Raw genomic sequence first — 16,748 nt, 5'->3', positions numbered from 1 at the left:
CCTCTCCTTTCTGGGATTTCTTCTCCCCTCACTTCCAGCTCTTGTGATAGTTTCAAAGTCTGTCCTCTGATTCTTCAAGCTAGTAAGATTGGTGATTTCTGTTTGAGTTCTAGCCAACCAGATACCAGTTGGGGCCTGCCTTCAGGTGAAAATCCTAGAAAAATGGGGTTACTAAACCAGTGGCATTCCCTTCCTCTAAGTATTAGCTTCTCTGTTTTTGCCTGATTTTGGTTTCTTTTCAGTACTTCCTGATAGTTAACTTTTATTTTTTATCCAGAATTTAAAGCTGTCTGAAGTGTTACTTCAGCATTACCAGAGACAAAACTTTACACTAAACACCTTTACAGATAAACTCATGTTGCTTTTATATACTGTTTATAGTTGCTACTTAATGTTCTGCTGTAAGCATCCATCATATTTTATATTTCCACTCACCTAGTGACATAGACCTAGGTTGTCCATCTCCTTGGTACTACAAATAGTACCATTTACAACATTACCTCTGGGAAGGTTCCTTTGGTATATATATCCCAAGAGTGAGATTGTTAGTTTGGAGCATATTTGCATACCTAATTTCATGAGTAAATTCTCTTCAGGCAAGGCATGAGCATTTTCCTTTACTCACATCCCCACAATACTAAGAACTACCCAACTTTATGTTTGCCAGTCTGATGGGTAGAAGGTAGTATATCATTTAAACTTGCGTTTTCTGATTTCTAGAGGTGTACACTTCTTCATATGTTTTTCACCTTTTATGTGTTGGTTTTTATGTCCATTGCCTATTTTTCTGCTTATGTGTTTCAAGTCAGATCCTTACTCCTCCTTATTTGTGCCATTTTGGCCAGGTTGAATAAATTCTTTCACATCTTAAAGAAATACTCTCCTTCATTTTCTTCTCTTAGTTTTATACTTTTACATTTCATATTTAGGTCTTTAATGTGGATGCCAGTTTTTTGTATATAATAGGAGGTAGAAATCAAACTTCATGTTTCTCAATACGATGCAACCAGCTTTTTCAAGTATGTTGGGGTTTTTTTTATTATTATTACTAGTGTTTGGAAGTATGTTTTAGCATTTGTTGAGGTAATTCCACAAAGGGCTCTTTCTAAAATATAAATTTGATCATATTGCTTGAACTTATTTCATTGGTACCCCATTGTCTTAGGATACAGTCTATAGTCTTTTAACATGGTTTAGGAAGGTCTTTGTGAAGTTGTCTGCTTGTCTCTGCATTTTCTGCCCAGTATGCTAGTACTCTAAATTTACCACATGCTCTTTCTTCCTCTGGGAAATATCATACTGTTATTTTACACAGTACAGTATGGTTTTTTTTAACAGTACAGTATTTTTTTTTGTTTTTATATCTGTATTCTTGACTACACTGTAATCCCAAGCATGTTATGTATTAGGTGTTCAACAAATATTTATCAGTTGAAGGAACTGAGTTGAATAACTTGATCCTTATCCTTCATTAATTGTCTAATTTACTTTTTCAGACCAGATTAATGTTTAAAGAGAACTCATTTACTTGATGAATAAAAATTTATGTAATAACTACTGTTAATCTCAATGGACAGTTCTTTCAGATCGTCCTCATGTTGACATACTGCATTCATAGAGCTCCTTATTTGTTTCCATAGCTCTTTTTTAATCTAATATGATCCTTAGAACAACTCTAGATAGAAAGATCAGGCACTACGTCTGTTTTATGGATGTTGAATCATAGTTCAAGTGATTTGCCTGAGGCTCACACAGCTAGTTTCGTGTTTCTACCTATGTTTTGGGGGAGAAAGATTTGTTTGCTCAGGCAGCTGTGTACTGTCAGTGATATGAATGAAAGCCACTTCATTGTTCTGCCAAGTATTTTTTTAAAGATAGTATTTATGAGATTTTCTTTGTTGGTTTTTCCCCTTTTTGGGGGTGGTGGTGGGGAGGTTTTAAGTTTTAAGACTGTAGCAATAATGGGTTTCAGTCATATTAGTACTTTTGGGATGAGAACTGTGGGTAAATGGTTTCATTTAGAGTTTTGCCCAAGGAATCTTAAATATTGCAAACATTATTAGACTATAATTATGGGAGGTTTGTTGTCTTCAAAATCATATATGTATTCTAAAATTTTTCATAGGATATTTTATATACCAGTATCTATATCTTTTAAACTTAGGTTTCAACTACTTTTGCACTTAGTTTTTTTAAAGCATTTTTGACATGTGCTCTATTGTTCCTGTTAAGTTGCTTTGGAACTTGGTATTTCTAGGCAGACAGATGATGCACTTGGAAGTAGAATACTTTTCTGGTTTCATTAGTGTTATTAAGTAAAATTGAAATCATTTATGTTATTAAATAGGTTGAGATGATTTTTGTTTTTAACTATTGAGATTTGGCAAATTCTTAAAGGTCATGTTTTCATGATACTTTGTTATATTGAATGTTTTACTGGTGTTAGATACTCTGAAACATGGCCTATTAACCCCAACTGTCTAGAGTTAGAGAAACATTCAGTAAGGCACTTTTCTCTTTCAGTTGAGTTTTTAAAATACGCTAAAATATCAGTATCATATAAAACTTAACATATGAGCTAGTTCTTTAAAGATGTTAATTTTATTTTCTTTAAATCTGTTTTTCCTGCTCTTTAGAGGAAGTATCATTCTGCAAAGGAAGCTTATGAACAACTTTTGCAGACAGAAAACCTTTCTGCACAAGTAAAAGCAACTGTCTTACAACAGTTGGGTATGTAATAATATACATTTAGTGTGTTATAAGTACATCTCTATGTTTTTTACATGTCACAGATGGTAAATACGTGGCTCATGTACCCTATTTCTTTTCTTTCCTTCTCCCCAGAGTTGATAGAATTAATCTGAACCCATCATGTTTCCACCTTCTGCCAAGCATTGTCTATCTCACAGTCAATCTCATTACAGTTCTTTAGTGCAACTTGTCCTTTTAAATCCTCAAAATTATACTCTAGTACTCAACCCATGGGTGGGGGACTGAATACTTTCTTTGAGCCAGATATGCTTAGTACTCAATGAAGTTAAGTGATTTACCTAAGGTCTCTTAGTGGTTGGTGAGCTTGCTTTCATAGCTCTGTTGATAATACTAACTAAAACATTTTATGTAAGAATTGTGGAACATCTAACACTATATATAGTTTCTCTACACATGCAGTTCTGTTGTAATGTTGAAGATGAAGGAATGTAGTAATCTGGATATAATGTGTCACTATCACCAAGAAGATAATGATGGAATTCTCCAACATTTAATTTTGTTGCTTGGTTATTGAGTCATATTTCTTGTCTGCATTTGGTATTTCAGGGGATTTTTGGTGTCTCCCCCCGCCCCCCCCCCCAGCTTTTTAAATAAAATTTGTTTTTGGTCTGGGCAAATAATTGACTCTTAAGTTTTAGGCAACGTTGTAGTAATATGAATGTTTTCATGATGTGACTTTTTTATGTAATTTTAAAATTATTTAAGCTTAGACTTTATCACTTATCTTCATGATATGAATGCATATTATGTATGTGATCGGTTATACAAAATAAACACATTGCTTTCATATAAAAGTTTTGTTTTTAGCTTTGTTTTTAATTTAATCTCTGGTTAGAATTTTCCTTGAGTTATCCATACTTTTAAAAATTATAGTAAAGTTTTGTTTTTAATGATTACATGTAGTGTTTGAGTAATGTGAATTTGTATCTTTAAATTAAAACAAGTTTATTAGTATAGCAAAAAAGCTTTTGTGTTAGTAAAAAGAACAAAGTGACGCATTCAGACAGCTTACTCATTCAGCTAGTATTTGAATACAAGCTGTTTTTTAATTAGCTGCAGTGAAGAATGTGTCAATAGCAAAAATGCATATATACCTTTTAAATTTAAGAAATGGATTGAAATCGTTTGAATTACCTGTCTTCTTTGGCAGAGTGTATAGGTAAACTTTTCATGGTTTTAAAAAGGAAGGTACTTCCCCTAATTGAGTCTAATTTATGCCTGCACATCAATCCTTCCTACTTTCTTGTCACTGTTGCTTAAATTAAGCAACTCCTTTTAGAGCCTGCTACTGTAGGTCCTGTTCTTACTAGTAATAGTAGGAGAGGTAAGGGAAGAACAGATGAATAGATGTGTGATTGACTTATATTTCTGTAAAACATGGTAACTCAATCCTTTTAAAATGTCTTTTGGAGCACAGCAACTATAACAAATGCCAGAAAATAAGGGTCCTTATTTGTTTTATGTACTGTGGACTATACACAAAGAACAGCTGATTTTATGCATTTGAATTGATCTACAACTGAAATATGATTCCCTGGCAAATTAAATCAAATTATTCCTGTGTGCCTTGAAGGTATAGAATACACTAGTCCAGGGCTTCCCTGGTGGCGCAGTGGTTGAGAATCCGCCTGCCGATGCAGGAGACACGGGTTCGTGCCCCGGTCCGGGAAGATCCCACATGCTGCGGGGCAACTAAGCCCGTGAGCCATGGCCGCTGAGCCTGCGCGTCCGGAGCCTGTGCTCCGCAACGGGAGAGGCCACAACAGTGAGAGGCCCGCATACCGCAAAAAAAAAAAAAAAAAAAGAATACACTAGTCCATGATCCAATCTTTTGATTACTTCCATAGCCAGCTTGCTTGCTTGTTTATTTATCATAACAATTGTATTTAAGGTGTACAAGATGATGTTTTTGGTTTTGTTTTTTTCCAAGTTCAGTTTGTCTCTTTAATTTGTGTTTGTTTATAAATCACATTGGTTCATAAAATTGATTACATTCTTCAAACCCAATCTTATGAAAGAAATATAGGGATTTTAACCATGCACCCTTTCCTAGATGCTAATGTAATGTGTCCTTTCTTAAAAATAATGTATGGTTATGCATTTCTATTTCTTAAGCTAGATAATAATTAAAACCTTACTGAAGCTTCAGAAAAGAAATATACAAGATGATGTTTTGATACACCTGTACATAGTGAAATGATTACTACAGTCAAGCTAGTCAACATATGCATCTCCTCACATAGTTACCATTTGTTTTTGTGTGGTGGGAGCACCTGAAATCTACTCTCTTATTAGCAAGTTTCTGCAGTTGTAATGCTGTATGTTCTCTAGACTTACTTATCCTACATAACTTCAACAGTGTAACCTTTGACCAACATCTCCCCATTTCCCCAACCTTACTGCTCCTGGTAACCACCATTCAACTCTCTGCTTCTGTGTATTCGACTTTTTAAGATTCCACATATGAGATTATGCACTATCTAAATTTATTTATTAAACATTTGTGTTACCCATTTTGTACCATTTTTATTTGCACCATTTGAATGGACTTTTCTAATAGCCTTGGGGTTTTAAAAAATTGTCAAATGCTTTATAGTTTTTATTTTATAAGGTGTGAAAATATGTAGCCAGTGCCAATAAGGTGGGATTGTATGTGTGTGTTTTACTCTGAACTATCATTGATTATATAGCTTATATTTACTCCTTGGAAATAAACATTGGGTTAATAATAGACTGTCTCGGAGATTCTTAAATGCACATAAATTTTTACATGGAACAGTGAATAAGATTTAACATTTTTGTATTCTTTGTTTTATACCTTGGAATCTTTTCAAATACAAAAATCAGAGAATAAAAGAACTGTAGTTTGCAATCTACTAAGTGATAAGTCAGTGCTTAAAATTGTTTTAATTTCTCTGGAATGAAAGGTCTTCATAGCTTTGGCTGTACTTTAAAAACAGACTTTCTTAGGCCAGAATTGACCGTTCTTAATTTTGGGAGCGTGTATGCCAAGCTAAATGAATAAATTTACTGAAAAGAGTATTTTTTACTTGTTTGTTTTCTGCTTGATATTCTTTAAAATAGAAGAATAGTTAAGTCATTTAGGTAAATATTTTTAATCACTTACTATAGGTTGGATGCATCATACTGTGGATCTCCTGGGAGATAAAGCCACCAAGGAAAGCTATGCTATTCAATATCTCCAAAAGTCCTTGGAAGCAGATCCTAATTCTGGCCAGTCCTGGTATTTCCTCGGAAGGTAAGACTGACTTATCAGACACTTAGCTTTTGCTTTTGTTTATTCCAGCTAAGAGTTTTGAATTATGATCTAAAATATTAGTTTACTAATAACTTGATCAGTGTATTTTCTCTTTTAAGTATTTTATAACAGATTTCTAGAAGTTAAAAAATAAAGCTGAATGTGGTGGTTTTCTTTCAGCATCATCTGGTCTATCAGGACGTTTCTTATTTTGCTTATTGAATTTTCATTTGACTTAAATTATTGCTGGTTTTTAAAAAGTCATAGCAGATAGTAATTTTTCATTCAACTATTTATGCCTTTCCTTTTGATTTCTAGTGTTTTCTTTATATGTCTAATAGAACAGAGAATTTTTCATTCTATCTGGTGACTACCAGTAGTCAGTAGAACTTTGCTAGTTATCATTTTGATTAGTGATACATACCTTAGAATGAACATTAATAGTAGATCTCAAATCACAGTCGAAAGTAGATACATTATTTTTGGATTTGTTGGAAAGGAGAAGTGACATGTAGTGAAAATAGTTTTTTGCAAAGCCTATAAACTTCTTTTGTACTTTGAATGTCTGAATTTTGCTTACTGATTATCTGAAACATACCTCATGTATATGTATCTGATAGAATATATTTTTGGACCATTATCAGATTGTTTTTTGGTTCCTAATTGGTTTTAGCTTTTGCAGTATGGTGGAAAGATCATTCGACTATGAGCTGAGATACTTGGATTCAAGTCTTGGCTAGGCTACTATTTGTGGAATCATGGATGGTACAGTTAAACCTTTTGAGGCTTCAGTTTTCTATTGATAAGAGAATTAGATTGGTGGTTCTCAATGCTAGGGGTGGGGGTGGGGTTATTTTGCCCCATAGAGGACATTTCATAATGTCTGTGGAGACATTTTGGTTATCACAACTATGGGGAGTGCCACTGGCATCTAGTGGGACAGGTCTCTACAGTAGAAGATTACCTGGCCCAAAATGTCAATGGTGCTGAGGTTGAGAAGCCAAGCCCTGGGTTAGATTCTCTGTTAGGTACCTTCCTATTCTAAAGGTTTTAATTTTATGAATTCTTCGGAAATTATCCTATTTTGTTTTAACTTTAAGCTTTTTTTCCTCTATTTTCCTATAGTATTTTACTTAGAGTGAGTTTGCCACATAGTCACGTTAAATTTTAGTATTTTGTATGGTTTCATTTTTTTCCCTTTAAATATAGCAAAGTATATTTGTATGAGAGGGAATAATATTAAGATGTTTCCTTCTTTTAAAAAAAATTTGAGGGCTTTCCTGGTGGCGCAGTGGTTGAGGGTCCGCCTGCCGATGCAGGGGATGCGGGTTTGTGCCCCGGTCCGGGAGGATCCCGCGTGCCGTGGAGCGGCTGGGCCTGTGGGCCGTGGCCGCTGAGCCTGTGCATCCGGAGCTTGCGCTCCTCAACGGGAGGGGCTGCAGCGGTGAGAGGCCCGCGTACTGCAAAAAAAAAAAAAAAAAAAAAAAAAAAAAAAATTGATTATTCATTAATAATATACGATAAGAGTTGAGTGGAAAAGTTGCTATTTTTAGCAGGGATTTTCTGATTCCTTCCCAAGCTTGTAAAATCATCTAAATTGGGTTTCTTATTAATAAAACTTGAGAGTCCAAATGTTGTCTCTTTCACTCAAGATCTTTGGGAGCAGAAACTGGATCTTACCATCTTTGTATGTGTCTGCCTAGCAAAGTGGCTGTTCAATAAATGGAATAAATGAACTAACTGAACGCCATTTGCACTTGGAGCTAGCTCTGTTACTACTATTAGTATTGTGCAGTGATAGGCTTCATACAGTGACCAGAAAGGAGGTCTAGTACTGGGAAGTAGGGCCTTGCCTAGTCATTGCCTCTAGTGTTAATGTTTATGTATGAAAATTTCTTTTAATATAGATTAAAAGGAATGTGTACTAGAAAGTATTTTCCTTTTGACCTAAGATAAGGATCATCAGTAGTTTAATACAGTACAATAGTGTGGATGTCTTTTTAATATAATTTTTTCTTAATTCTAGGCATGGAAAATTAATACATAACAAAACATCAAAAATTACTTTTTTTTTTTTCCCGGCTGCACCGCTTGCGGGATCTCAGTTCCCTGACCAGGGATTGAACCCCGGCCCTGGCAGTGAAAGTGCCGAGTCCTAATCACTGGACTGCCAGGGAATTCCCCAAAATTACTATCTTAGTAATGCTGTAATTTTCAGCTCAGTGAGCACTATTCCATAGGAGGTCCCCCCCGCCCCCCCGCATTAACTGGTTTTACATTTTAAATCATTGAGAAGCTTTTATTTGAATCTTTCTGGGTAAAATTTTCCAACTATAGTTTACTGACTTCTCAGTTAAAGGATACTTACTACAGTTTAACTTATTTGGGGGTTCAAGATTATCATGTTGGTGTTCATTATTTTTTATCTGTAATATAATTTGAGGACTGTTTAGACTTTTTTTTCCTTGATGTTTACTTTTCTTACCCTCTTTTGCTGACTTCTAATGTGTTGCTTCAAATCTATTTTGTTGTGAGAAAATTTTTATAAATAAATTGTATTTTAGAAGTTATTAAAGCTCTGAAGGAAGATCTCAAGTGTCAGTAAGCAACTTTGGGATTTGATGACCCTAATATTTCTGAGGCATTTTATTACTTACCTCTGCATTCAGGTCTGTGTTGAAGATTGAATTTGTCATTTGGCATGTGTATATCATAACAAAAGTGTAATGTGGTAATGCTGTTAAACTGGTACTAATCATTGACTGTGTTGTCACAGAACTATAGAATGTTAGAGCTGGGAAGGACCAGGAGGTCACCTAGTTCACTCTGTAAACCTTGTCATTTTGCAGATGTTTTAGAAAGTGAGCTCAGAGGAGTAAAATGTTTTGTCCAAGGTCACAGTCACGCAGGTAACTAATATCAGAGCAGGGACTAGATCCTAGGTTCAACACCCAGTGCTTTTTCAATTACACAGCGCTGTCTCAGGGAAACCTAGTTAAGTTTTATTAGAGGAAACGTGGTTGGCAGTTGGATTGGGACATCTGTATTTGGGCACATTGGTTTCCTACTTTCATTTTGTAGGAATCAAGTATGAAAACATTGGTTTTGGGAATTACTGCTTATTCCTCCCAGCGGTTAGGCAAATTTGTCTATAAATCTGCGATTGGCTTTGATTTAACAACAACAAACAGCACGTTTTCTACTATGTGTTAAGCATTCCCTTTCTTTGTGGTGTCTCTCCCTGTTTGGTATTGTTAATGCCCTCTTGTCCTGAATTCCCTTCTCATAAAACAGTTTGCAGACGTTCTCTGACAGTGCCTTCTCTGTCTCAGTCACTCACCTTTCATATATTGCCCCAACCACAATATTAGTGATTGCTTAGGCTTAGTTTTACCTCTCCTTTGTCGGTATCCTATGTTCTTACACCCTCTCTTTCATATGGATGAATTCCAAATTTAGATTTCTACCCTTCAAGGTATTAAACACCAGGACCACATCTCCCATTTTTTACCTAACATTTCCCATTTTAATGTCCACACCTCATGTCAAAATCAGCATATTTCAAACCTCATTCATCATTTTCTTCCCTGATGAACCAGCTCCTTCTTCTTAATTTTTACCAATGATAACACCATTTTTTTCCCTCTATTTAATCAGGCTTAAAAACTAAATTATAACCCCACCCCCATGAATAGCTAATCAGTCTGTCACAAAGTCTTTATCTGTTTTTTTTTGGTTTATTGTTTCTCCTGTCTTTTTCTTTGTTGTTACTTGCATTATTTTCATTCTAATTTTGGCATATTTCAAACCAGTGAATATAACTGCATTCTTTTTTTTTTACTGTCCATAACTTATTTTCCTTTCAGTTTATCCCTACGTGTCATTAGCAGATTAATATTCCTATAAAGTACTTTCATCGTGCCATTCCCCTTGTTAGAAGAACAAACTTCAGGGTATTCTTGAGTTGGATTTAAAATCCTCTACTGTTTGTATCTGTACTATCATATTAAGTTTTGTTCATATTGTTCAAGCAGCATTTCAAAATGCCTTTTCTCACCTTCTCTGCCAGAATCAGTGGTTCCCACACTTTTGGAGTACTTGATGTTTAATTTTTTTTTTTTTTTTTTTGCTGTTTACTCATGGAAAATTTATGTATGTATGTGTATGTTGTTTTTCCATTTCGTTTGCTTGGCCAAATTGCCATATACTGGTTGGTAATTGGGTATCACTGATCTAAACAGTATGCATCTACACATATTCAGTTCCTTTACTCTTACCCTTCCCTTTCTTGTCTTTCCTAAACCCCCAGTAGTGTGTCTACCCTAAATTCTCAGACCACTTACTGTCTGTGCTAGCCATTTGATATGACATCATGACAATTATAATGTGTCTTCAATCCTCAACTAAATTGTAAGCTCCTTGAAGACGAACTGGATTTTTTTTTTTCTTTTTCCCTTAGTGCCAAACACTAAAGATAATTTCTGTATTTATAATTTCAGCTGCTGTTCTGTGTATCCATCAGGTACATCTACATTAAGAAAATGGCAGGTCCTTGAAACTTTAATCATACCTTGCTACCCTTACTAGTCATTAAATACTGTACTTAATCCTATTTTATACTATTTTTGATAGTTAGCTTGATATTATTTCTTATGTTTGTATTTTGTATGAATTAAAGAATTTTTGCCCTCATTATTTAAGAAAGGAGAATTGAAATCTGATTCAGCAAGTCTTACCAACATAGAGTGTTTTTCTTGGTTTTTAACTCTATGTTCTTACTCTATAGAAAACCAGAGATCAAGCTGTATAAGTAGAGTAGTGGGTGTGTGTGTGTGTGCGTAACTCAGTATTATAATATTGAAGTGATATGGCCTTTAATTATTTTAATAGGTGCTAAAGCATGCTGTATTGATAAACACTATCAGATAGACTATAATATAGTTTATTGAAGGGTTAATTATAATGTACGTTATTATTGTCATGTATGTACACACATTCACATAAATATGTTAGCTTATTAGGTTTCTATTTGCTTTGACAGATAGTCCATCCATTCAGCAAATTAATTAATCAATCAGTATTAATCCTATTTTCTTGATTTTTCCCTCCCCTCTCAGGTGCTATTCAAGTATTGGGAAAGTTCAGGATGCCTTTATATCTTACAGGCAGTCTATTGATAAATCAGAAGCAAGTGCAGATACATGGTGTTCAATAGGGTAAGACTTTGTATAAAAATAATGGTATTATAATTGATACACAAAGATGGTTGCATCACATATAATGTACTTCATGGCTTATATCATGTTATGAAGCTAAGCAGTTCTTCTTAGTCAACTCATTTTTTCTTAATATCTCTTTTCAGCGTGCTATATCAGCAGCAAAATCAGCCTATGGATGCTTTACAGGCCTATATTTGTGCTGTACAATTGGACCATGGCCATGCTGCAGCCTGGATGGACCTAGGCACACTCTACGAATCCTGCAACCAGCCTCAGGATGCCATTAAATGCTACTTAAATGCAACCAGAAGCAAAAGTTGTAGTAATACCTCTGCACTTGCAGCACGAATTAAGTATTTACAGGTAAAATGTTTAAATGGCAGTTTTTTAAAGGCACATATTTCCCCATGACACTCAGGCAGAAGGAGGGTGGCTGGGAAGTTGTCTAGCTGTGTTTTGATGTCTATAATTTGTTTCCATATTTTGTAAACATACCATAGCTTGTAATATTATTTTACTTTTCATTTTAAGTAAGATATGCAGTATTTTGAAAGATGCTCTTTTGCACATTTACTCTGTTGATGCATATTAATTTACATAATTTTTTTCTATGTATTGTCTACATTTTTAAGTTGTCATAGCATTTTAGAGAAAAGGACACAAACACTGTCTTTCACTCTTGCTTGGAGTTTCATGAGAAGACAGCTATAAGAACTCTGAAAACAGAGCTCAGCTTTGTTTTAATTCTCACAAAGGTTTATATTCCGGTTTCCCTCATTATACTTAGTATCTTTCTGAAACCCCAAATTAAGAATCTATTTTCTTTTAAAAACAATTAGTTATAGCATTTAGGAAGATTTAGTGGACTTGCTCTTACTCAATTAGGCTTGTGTTAAATTTGCTTTTTACATAATTTTTCCTAGGCTCAGTTGTGTAACCTTCCACAAGGTAGTCTACAGAATAAAACTAAATTACTTCCTAGTATTGAGGAGGCGTGGAGCCTACCAATCCCCGCAGAGCTTACCTCCAGGCAGGGTGCCATGAACACAGCACAGCAGGTGAGAAGTTGGGTTATGTTCTGCAGGTGCCCAGCTTTAAGGGTTCTTTTCAATCTGTAGTGGTCAAGCGTATTTTACTAAGCACAGGAGGCTTTCATTAATGAAAAGCCTCTTGATTTAATTGTGAAGGGAATCTAGATCAAGTTAAAACTCCCTCTGATATGGGAAGAAATTTTGGGGTGCCAGTTTAGAACCTTTGTGCATTTTCATGATTTTGAAGGAGGTTTCTTAAAGTAATGCTGCAGTGGTTTATTTTTTAAAGCAAGTTTTTCAAAGGAAGGTACACATTCCTCCATTGATGATTCATTTGATTTTGATTTTCAATAATTGCTATCAGCGATGTCCACATAGCTTTGAAAAGTATGCAGCTTGTAAAGTTTTACAATTTGAAGGAATGAATTAAGAATATATAGAACCCTATTTTTGTCTTCCTTCTGTGATTCTTAGGCATGTAAACCTCATCATCCAAATACTGAACCTGTATTAGGCCTCAGTCAAACACCAATTTCACAGCAATCCTTGCCACTACACATGATTCCTTCTAGTCAAGTAGATGACCTGTCCAGTCCTGCCAAGAGGAAAAGAACATCTAGTCCAACAAAGGTATATATTTTAGAGAAATAGAAAAATCCCAGTCAAAAAAGAAACTCCTAACTGCCCTGAACTTGTGCAGTTTGAACATCTCCTGTCCTTTACTTTAAATCTGTGGACATCAAAGAGTGAAAGGTTTGAGTTTTTCTATCCCAAATTCTTAGCATCATATTAAATATAGAAAGTAGGGATAAATTTGCATTCATCAAATCATTTTATTCATCTCCCTGCCGTTAAGATCTCAACACACTTTTCATCATCACCTTCTACTGACATTGAAATAAACTTAATGTTGGACCTAGTGGACAGTGTGGTATTTAGGTTAGCCATTTGGGCCATAGTTTAGGGGTGGGCCTTTTTGGGTGGCTTATTAAAGAATCAATATTTTCTTAATTTATGATTTTCCAAATTTATTATGCATGTAAAAGTATTTTTAAAAGAACTAAATGTCATAACATCTTATATGTAAATATTCCAATTCAAAGTCATTTGGCCTCCATTAGTCATTATTATTAAGTCTATGGATTTAACCAAATATTCTTTAATGTTTTTTTTTTTTTTTATCAATTTTCCTCAGAATACTTCTGATAATTGGAGTAGTGGCCATGCAGTGTCACATCCTCCAGTACAGCAACAAGGTCATTCATGGTGTTTGACACCACAGAAATTACAGGTATGTAAGATATGCTTTTGACAGATTGCTTTTCCTATTAAAGAAGAGTAGAGGTACTAAGTTTTAAGTTTTTTAACTATTCTTAAAGTTGAATGGCAGTAAACTCAATAAATAGGTGCATAAGTAAAATGAACCCACATTTACCAGAGTAATAGAGATAATTCATTCTTCTTTTTTCCACTCCCCCCCATCCCCCAAAATATATTCTCATGGTTCAAACTGCCTCAGTATGAGTTTAGGGTATATAAATTCTCCATCTAATTCCTGCCCCTACCCACTCAGTTCCCCTCCTAATAGACAGTCAGTGTTATTAGTTTCTTATCTGTCTTTCCAGAGATATATCATGCATGTAGAAGCAAATACGCATCCTCTTTCTCTCATATATTACTGTTTTTCTCCTTTTTTTTATACAAATGGTAGAATGCTATATATACTGTTAATAATATATTTTACAGACCTTTCCATGTCAGTGTATAAAGAGCTTCCTTATTCTTTCATGACTACATGTTTCTTTACAAAGATGTCATACTTTTACTTAGGCAGCTCACTAGTTTTGGACAGTCAGGTTGTCTTCAGACTTTTCCTATTCCAAACAGTGCTTCTTAGAGTGTACTTGTCACAGTGCATTTTTAAGCTCAAAGAACTTTCTGTGTAAATCCTGAAAATTACTGATGAGTAGAATTTCATGCGCATTTATCTCAAAGATCACATTACAGTAAACCTTCTGAGGTTTCTCAAACTTCTTAAAGGACTTCATCTTGGGGTTGATTATCATTGGTCAGAAATCAGTATCTTTGACTAGACAGCATTCTGAGTTTTATCTACTCATTTCAAGGGAAAGGTTGCTTAGAATAGTGAGCTTGTTTCTTAGATGTGTCTTTGACTGTATTCTCCTTTCTTCTTCTTCTAGCACTTGGAACAGCTCCGTGCAAATAGAAATAATTTAAATCCAGCACAGAAACTGATGCTGGAACAGCTGGAAAGTCAGTTTGTCTTAATGCAGCAACATCAAGTGTGTATAGCATTTTTTCCCCTAAAATTTGTTACCATTTCGAATATTTCTATTGACTGGAACATCATTTTAGAGTATGTTCATGTCCATGTCTACTTTCCACCAGTATTTGGTGGAATTGAATAATCTGTGCTGCTTAAAATACTGATAATGGACAGATTTTTAGGAAAAAACAGCAATAAATTTGATTTTGAACATGACTTAGTATTTTATTATTTATTTACATGTTATTCTGCATGAGTTTTATTTATATTATTTAATACTTAACAAGCTACATCCTAAACTTAGGTGGGGTTCTTTCAAGCTTGTTTAACTCAGAATCTGGCATATAAATGTGATAGAATGGAATTTTGAGATCCCCTATTTTATGATGGGGGAAAGACCTGTAAATTTGATTTCTTTTCCATAATTTTCAGCTGGTTTCTTTTGTCATTACTAAAGGGATATTTCTTTAAAAATTAAGTAGGTTCTTGCTTTTCCGAGGAAGCTAATCTAAATGTGAAGAAACAATTTCTTGTTTTGAAAAGGTATTTTTTAACCCAGAGAAATTAAATGTTAGGGTAATATCAGAGATTACCTGGTTATATATTCTTCATATTCTGATTCTGTCCCCTGTGGACCACATAGGCAGCATTTATTTTTCATTTGTTTTTTGACAGATGAGACAGACAGGAGTTGCACAGGTACGATCTACTGGAATTCCTAATGGGCCAACAGCTGATTCATCACTGCCTACAAACTCAGTCTCTGGCCAGCAGCCACAGCTTGCTCTGACCAGAGTGCCTAGCGTCTCTCAGCCTGGAGTCCGCCCTGCCTGCCCTGGGCAGCCTTTGGCCAATGGACCCTTTTCTGCAGGCCATGTTCCCTGTAGCACATCAAGAACGCTGGGAAGTACAGACACTATTTTGATAGGCAATAATCACATAACAGGAAGTGGAAGTAATGGAAACGTGCCTTACCTGCAGCGAAACGCACTCACACTACCTCATAACCGCACAAACCTGACCAGCAGCGCAGAGGAGCCGTGGAAAAACCAACTATCTAACTCCACTCAGGTAATAGGACTGACTGCCTTGTTGGCTTCTCACATAATAGTTATCTTCATTTGATTTTATGCATTTTGAGAGAAGAAGAAATAAAAGTTTGAGGAACTGTTTTTATAAGCATTTATAGTACTACAATGTTATTACTACATTGTGACTTGGTATTATATGTATGTGAGTATATTTTCTTTTCCATATAAGATTTACACAGATAATGTTAGAAATTTCCAAAAAAAAAAAAAATAAGAAAAAAGAAAATAGATCATACAACTCCCCCAAACCCACTGCTAATTTACAGTGGCATCTTAAGCAATTTATGGTGATGTTTCTTAGTTCATTTCTGCATATATTGCCTACTCAAGATCAGGTGCTTTGCTAAGTGGTAAGTATTACTCTAGTGGGAGAAAAAGTTTTTACTTCTGAATATTTATCCTCATAGTTTCCCTATATTTTGGATTGTTTCCATGGAGCGGGTGCTCCAAAGCAGAACTGAAGGGTCAAAGAGCATTTTTTTAAAATGTTGTGAATATGTATTGCCAAATTACTTATACTTTTACTAGCTCTAAGGAAATATTTGACTTATTGCTGGCTAGCTTTATATTATTGATAAAACTGAGATAAGTTCTTTTTCTGAGACTTTTAAAATGTTAATTCATGTAGGTAAACAGACAGTAAATAAGCATTACATATAGAATATTAGGTAATGTTACAATTAGTTCTCTGGAAAAACACACTAGAAAACAGAGCTGGAGAGTACTAGAGATTGGTGGTAGAGGAATTGCGGTTATAAATAGGAATATCAGGGAAGATTTCACTGGAAGGGGATATTTGAATAAAGACCTGAGTTACAGAAGTGAGCCTTGAAGATACTTGTGATGAGAGTGTTCCACGTGTAGGGAGCAGAAAGGAGCAATAGGCCCTAAGGCAGGAGTGTTTTGCATATTCAGAGACAAGCAAGGTGGCAAGCATGGCTGAGCAGGGTGAGAAGAGAGGTAAATGTGGTCCAGCTGGAAACAGGCTGGCTAAATCATGTTCAGCCTTGTAGGCAATTGTAAAGATTTTGGATTTTATTCTGAGCTAAATGGGAAACTATAGGGAGGTTTGAATGGAGGAGTGAGGTG

At 35.0% G+C, this 16,748-nt stretch overlaps 1 protein-coding gene across 14 annotated transcripts in view; it reads left to right on the top strand.

Annotated features, from left to right (window-relative positions):
- KDM6A (lysine demethylase 6A) overlaps nucleotides 1–16,748 on the top strand; it is a 209,884-nt gene that overhangs the window by 145,035 nt on the left and 48,101 nt on the right. For 5 of the 14 annotated variants that reach the window (XM_059050558.2, XM_067023731.1, XM_067023732.1 and 2 more), the window contains 9 exons: nucleotides 2,637–2,730; nucleotides 5,905–6,031; nucleotides 11,149–11,247; nucleotides 11,394–11,613; nucleotides 12,174–12,308; nucleotides 12,756–12,911; nucleotides 13,477–13,572; nucleotides 14,483–14,584; nucleotides 15,244–15,639. In XM_059050558.2, coding sequence (XP_058906541.1) covers nucleotides 2,637–2,730; nucleotides 5,905–6,031; nucleotides 11,149–11,247; nucleotides 11,394–11,613; nucleotides 12,174–12,308; nucleotides 12,756–12,911; nucleotides 13,477–13,572; nucleotides 14,483–14,584; nucleotides 15,244–15,639 — 1,425 coding nt within the window. The remainder of the gene's footprint in view (nucleotides 1–2,636; nucleotides 2,731–5,904; nucleotides 6,032–11,148; nucleotides 11,248–11,393; nucleotides 11,614–12,173; nucleotides 12,309–12,755; nucleotides 12,912–13,476; nucleotides 13,573–14,482; nucleotides 14,585–15,243; nucleotides 15,640–16,748) is intronic. The other 9 variants (XM_059050561.2, XM_059050559.2, XM_059050562.2 and 6 more) reach the window with 7 other exon arrangements.

This window comes from Kogia breviceps, chromosome X (assembly GCF_026419965.1).
Source record: "Kogia breviceps isolate mKogBre1 chromosome X, mKogBre1 haplotype 1, whole genome shotgun sequence".
Taxonomy (NCBI): Eukaryota; Metazoa; Chordata; class Mammalia; order Artiodactyla; family Physeteridae; genus Kogia; species Kogia breviceps.
The sequence above is the reverse complement of the archived record's forward strand: the minus strand, read 5'-3'. Positions and strand labels throughout refer to the sequence as shown.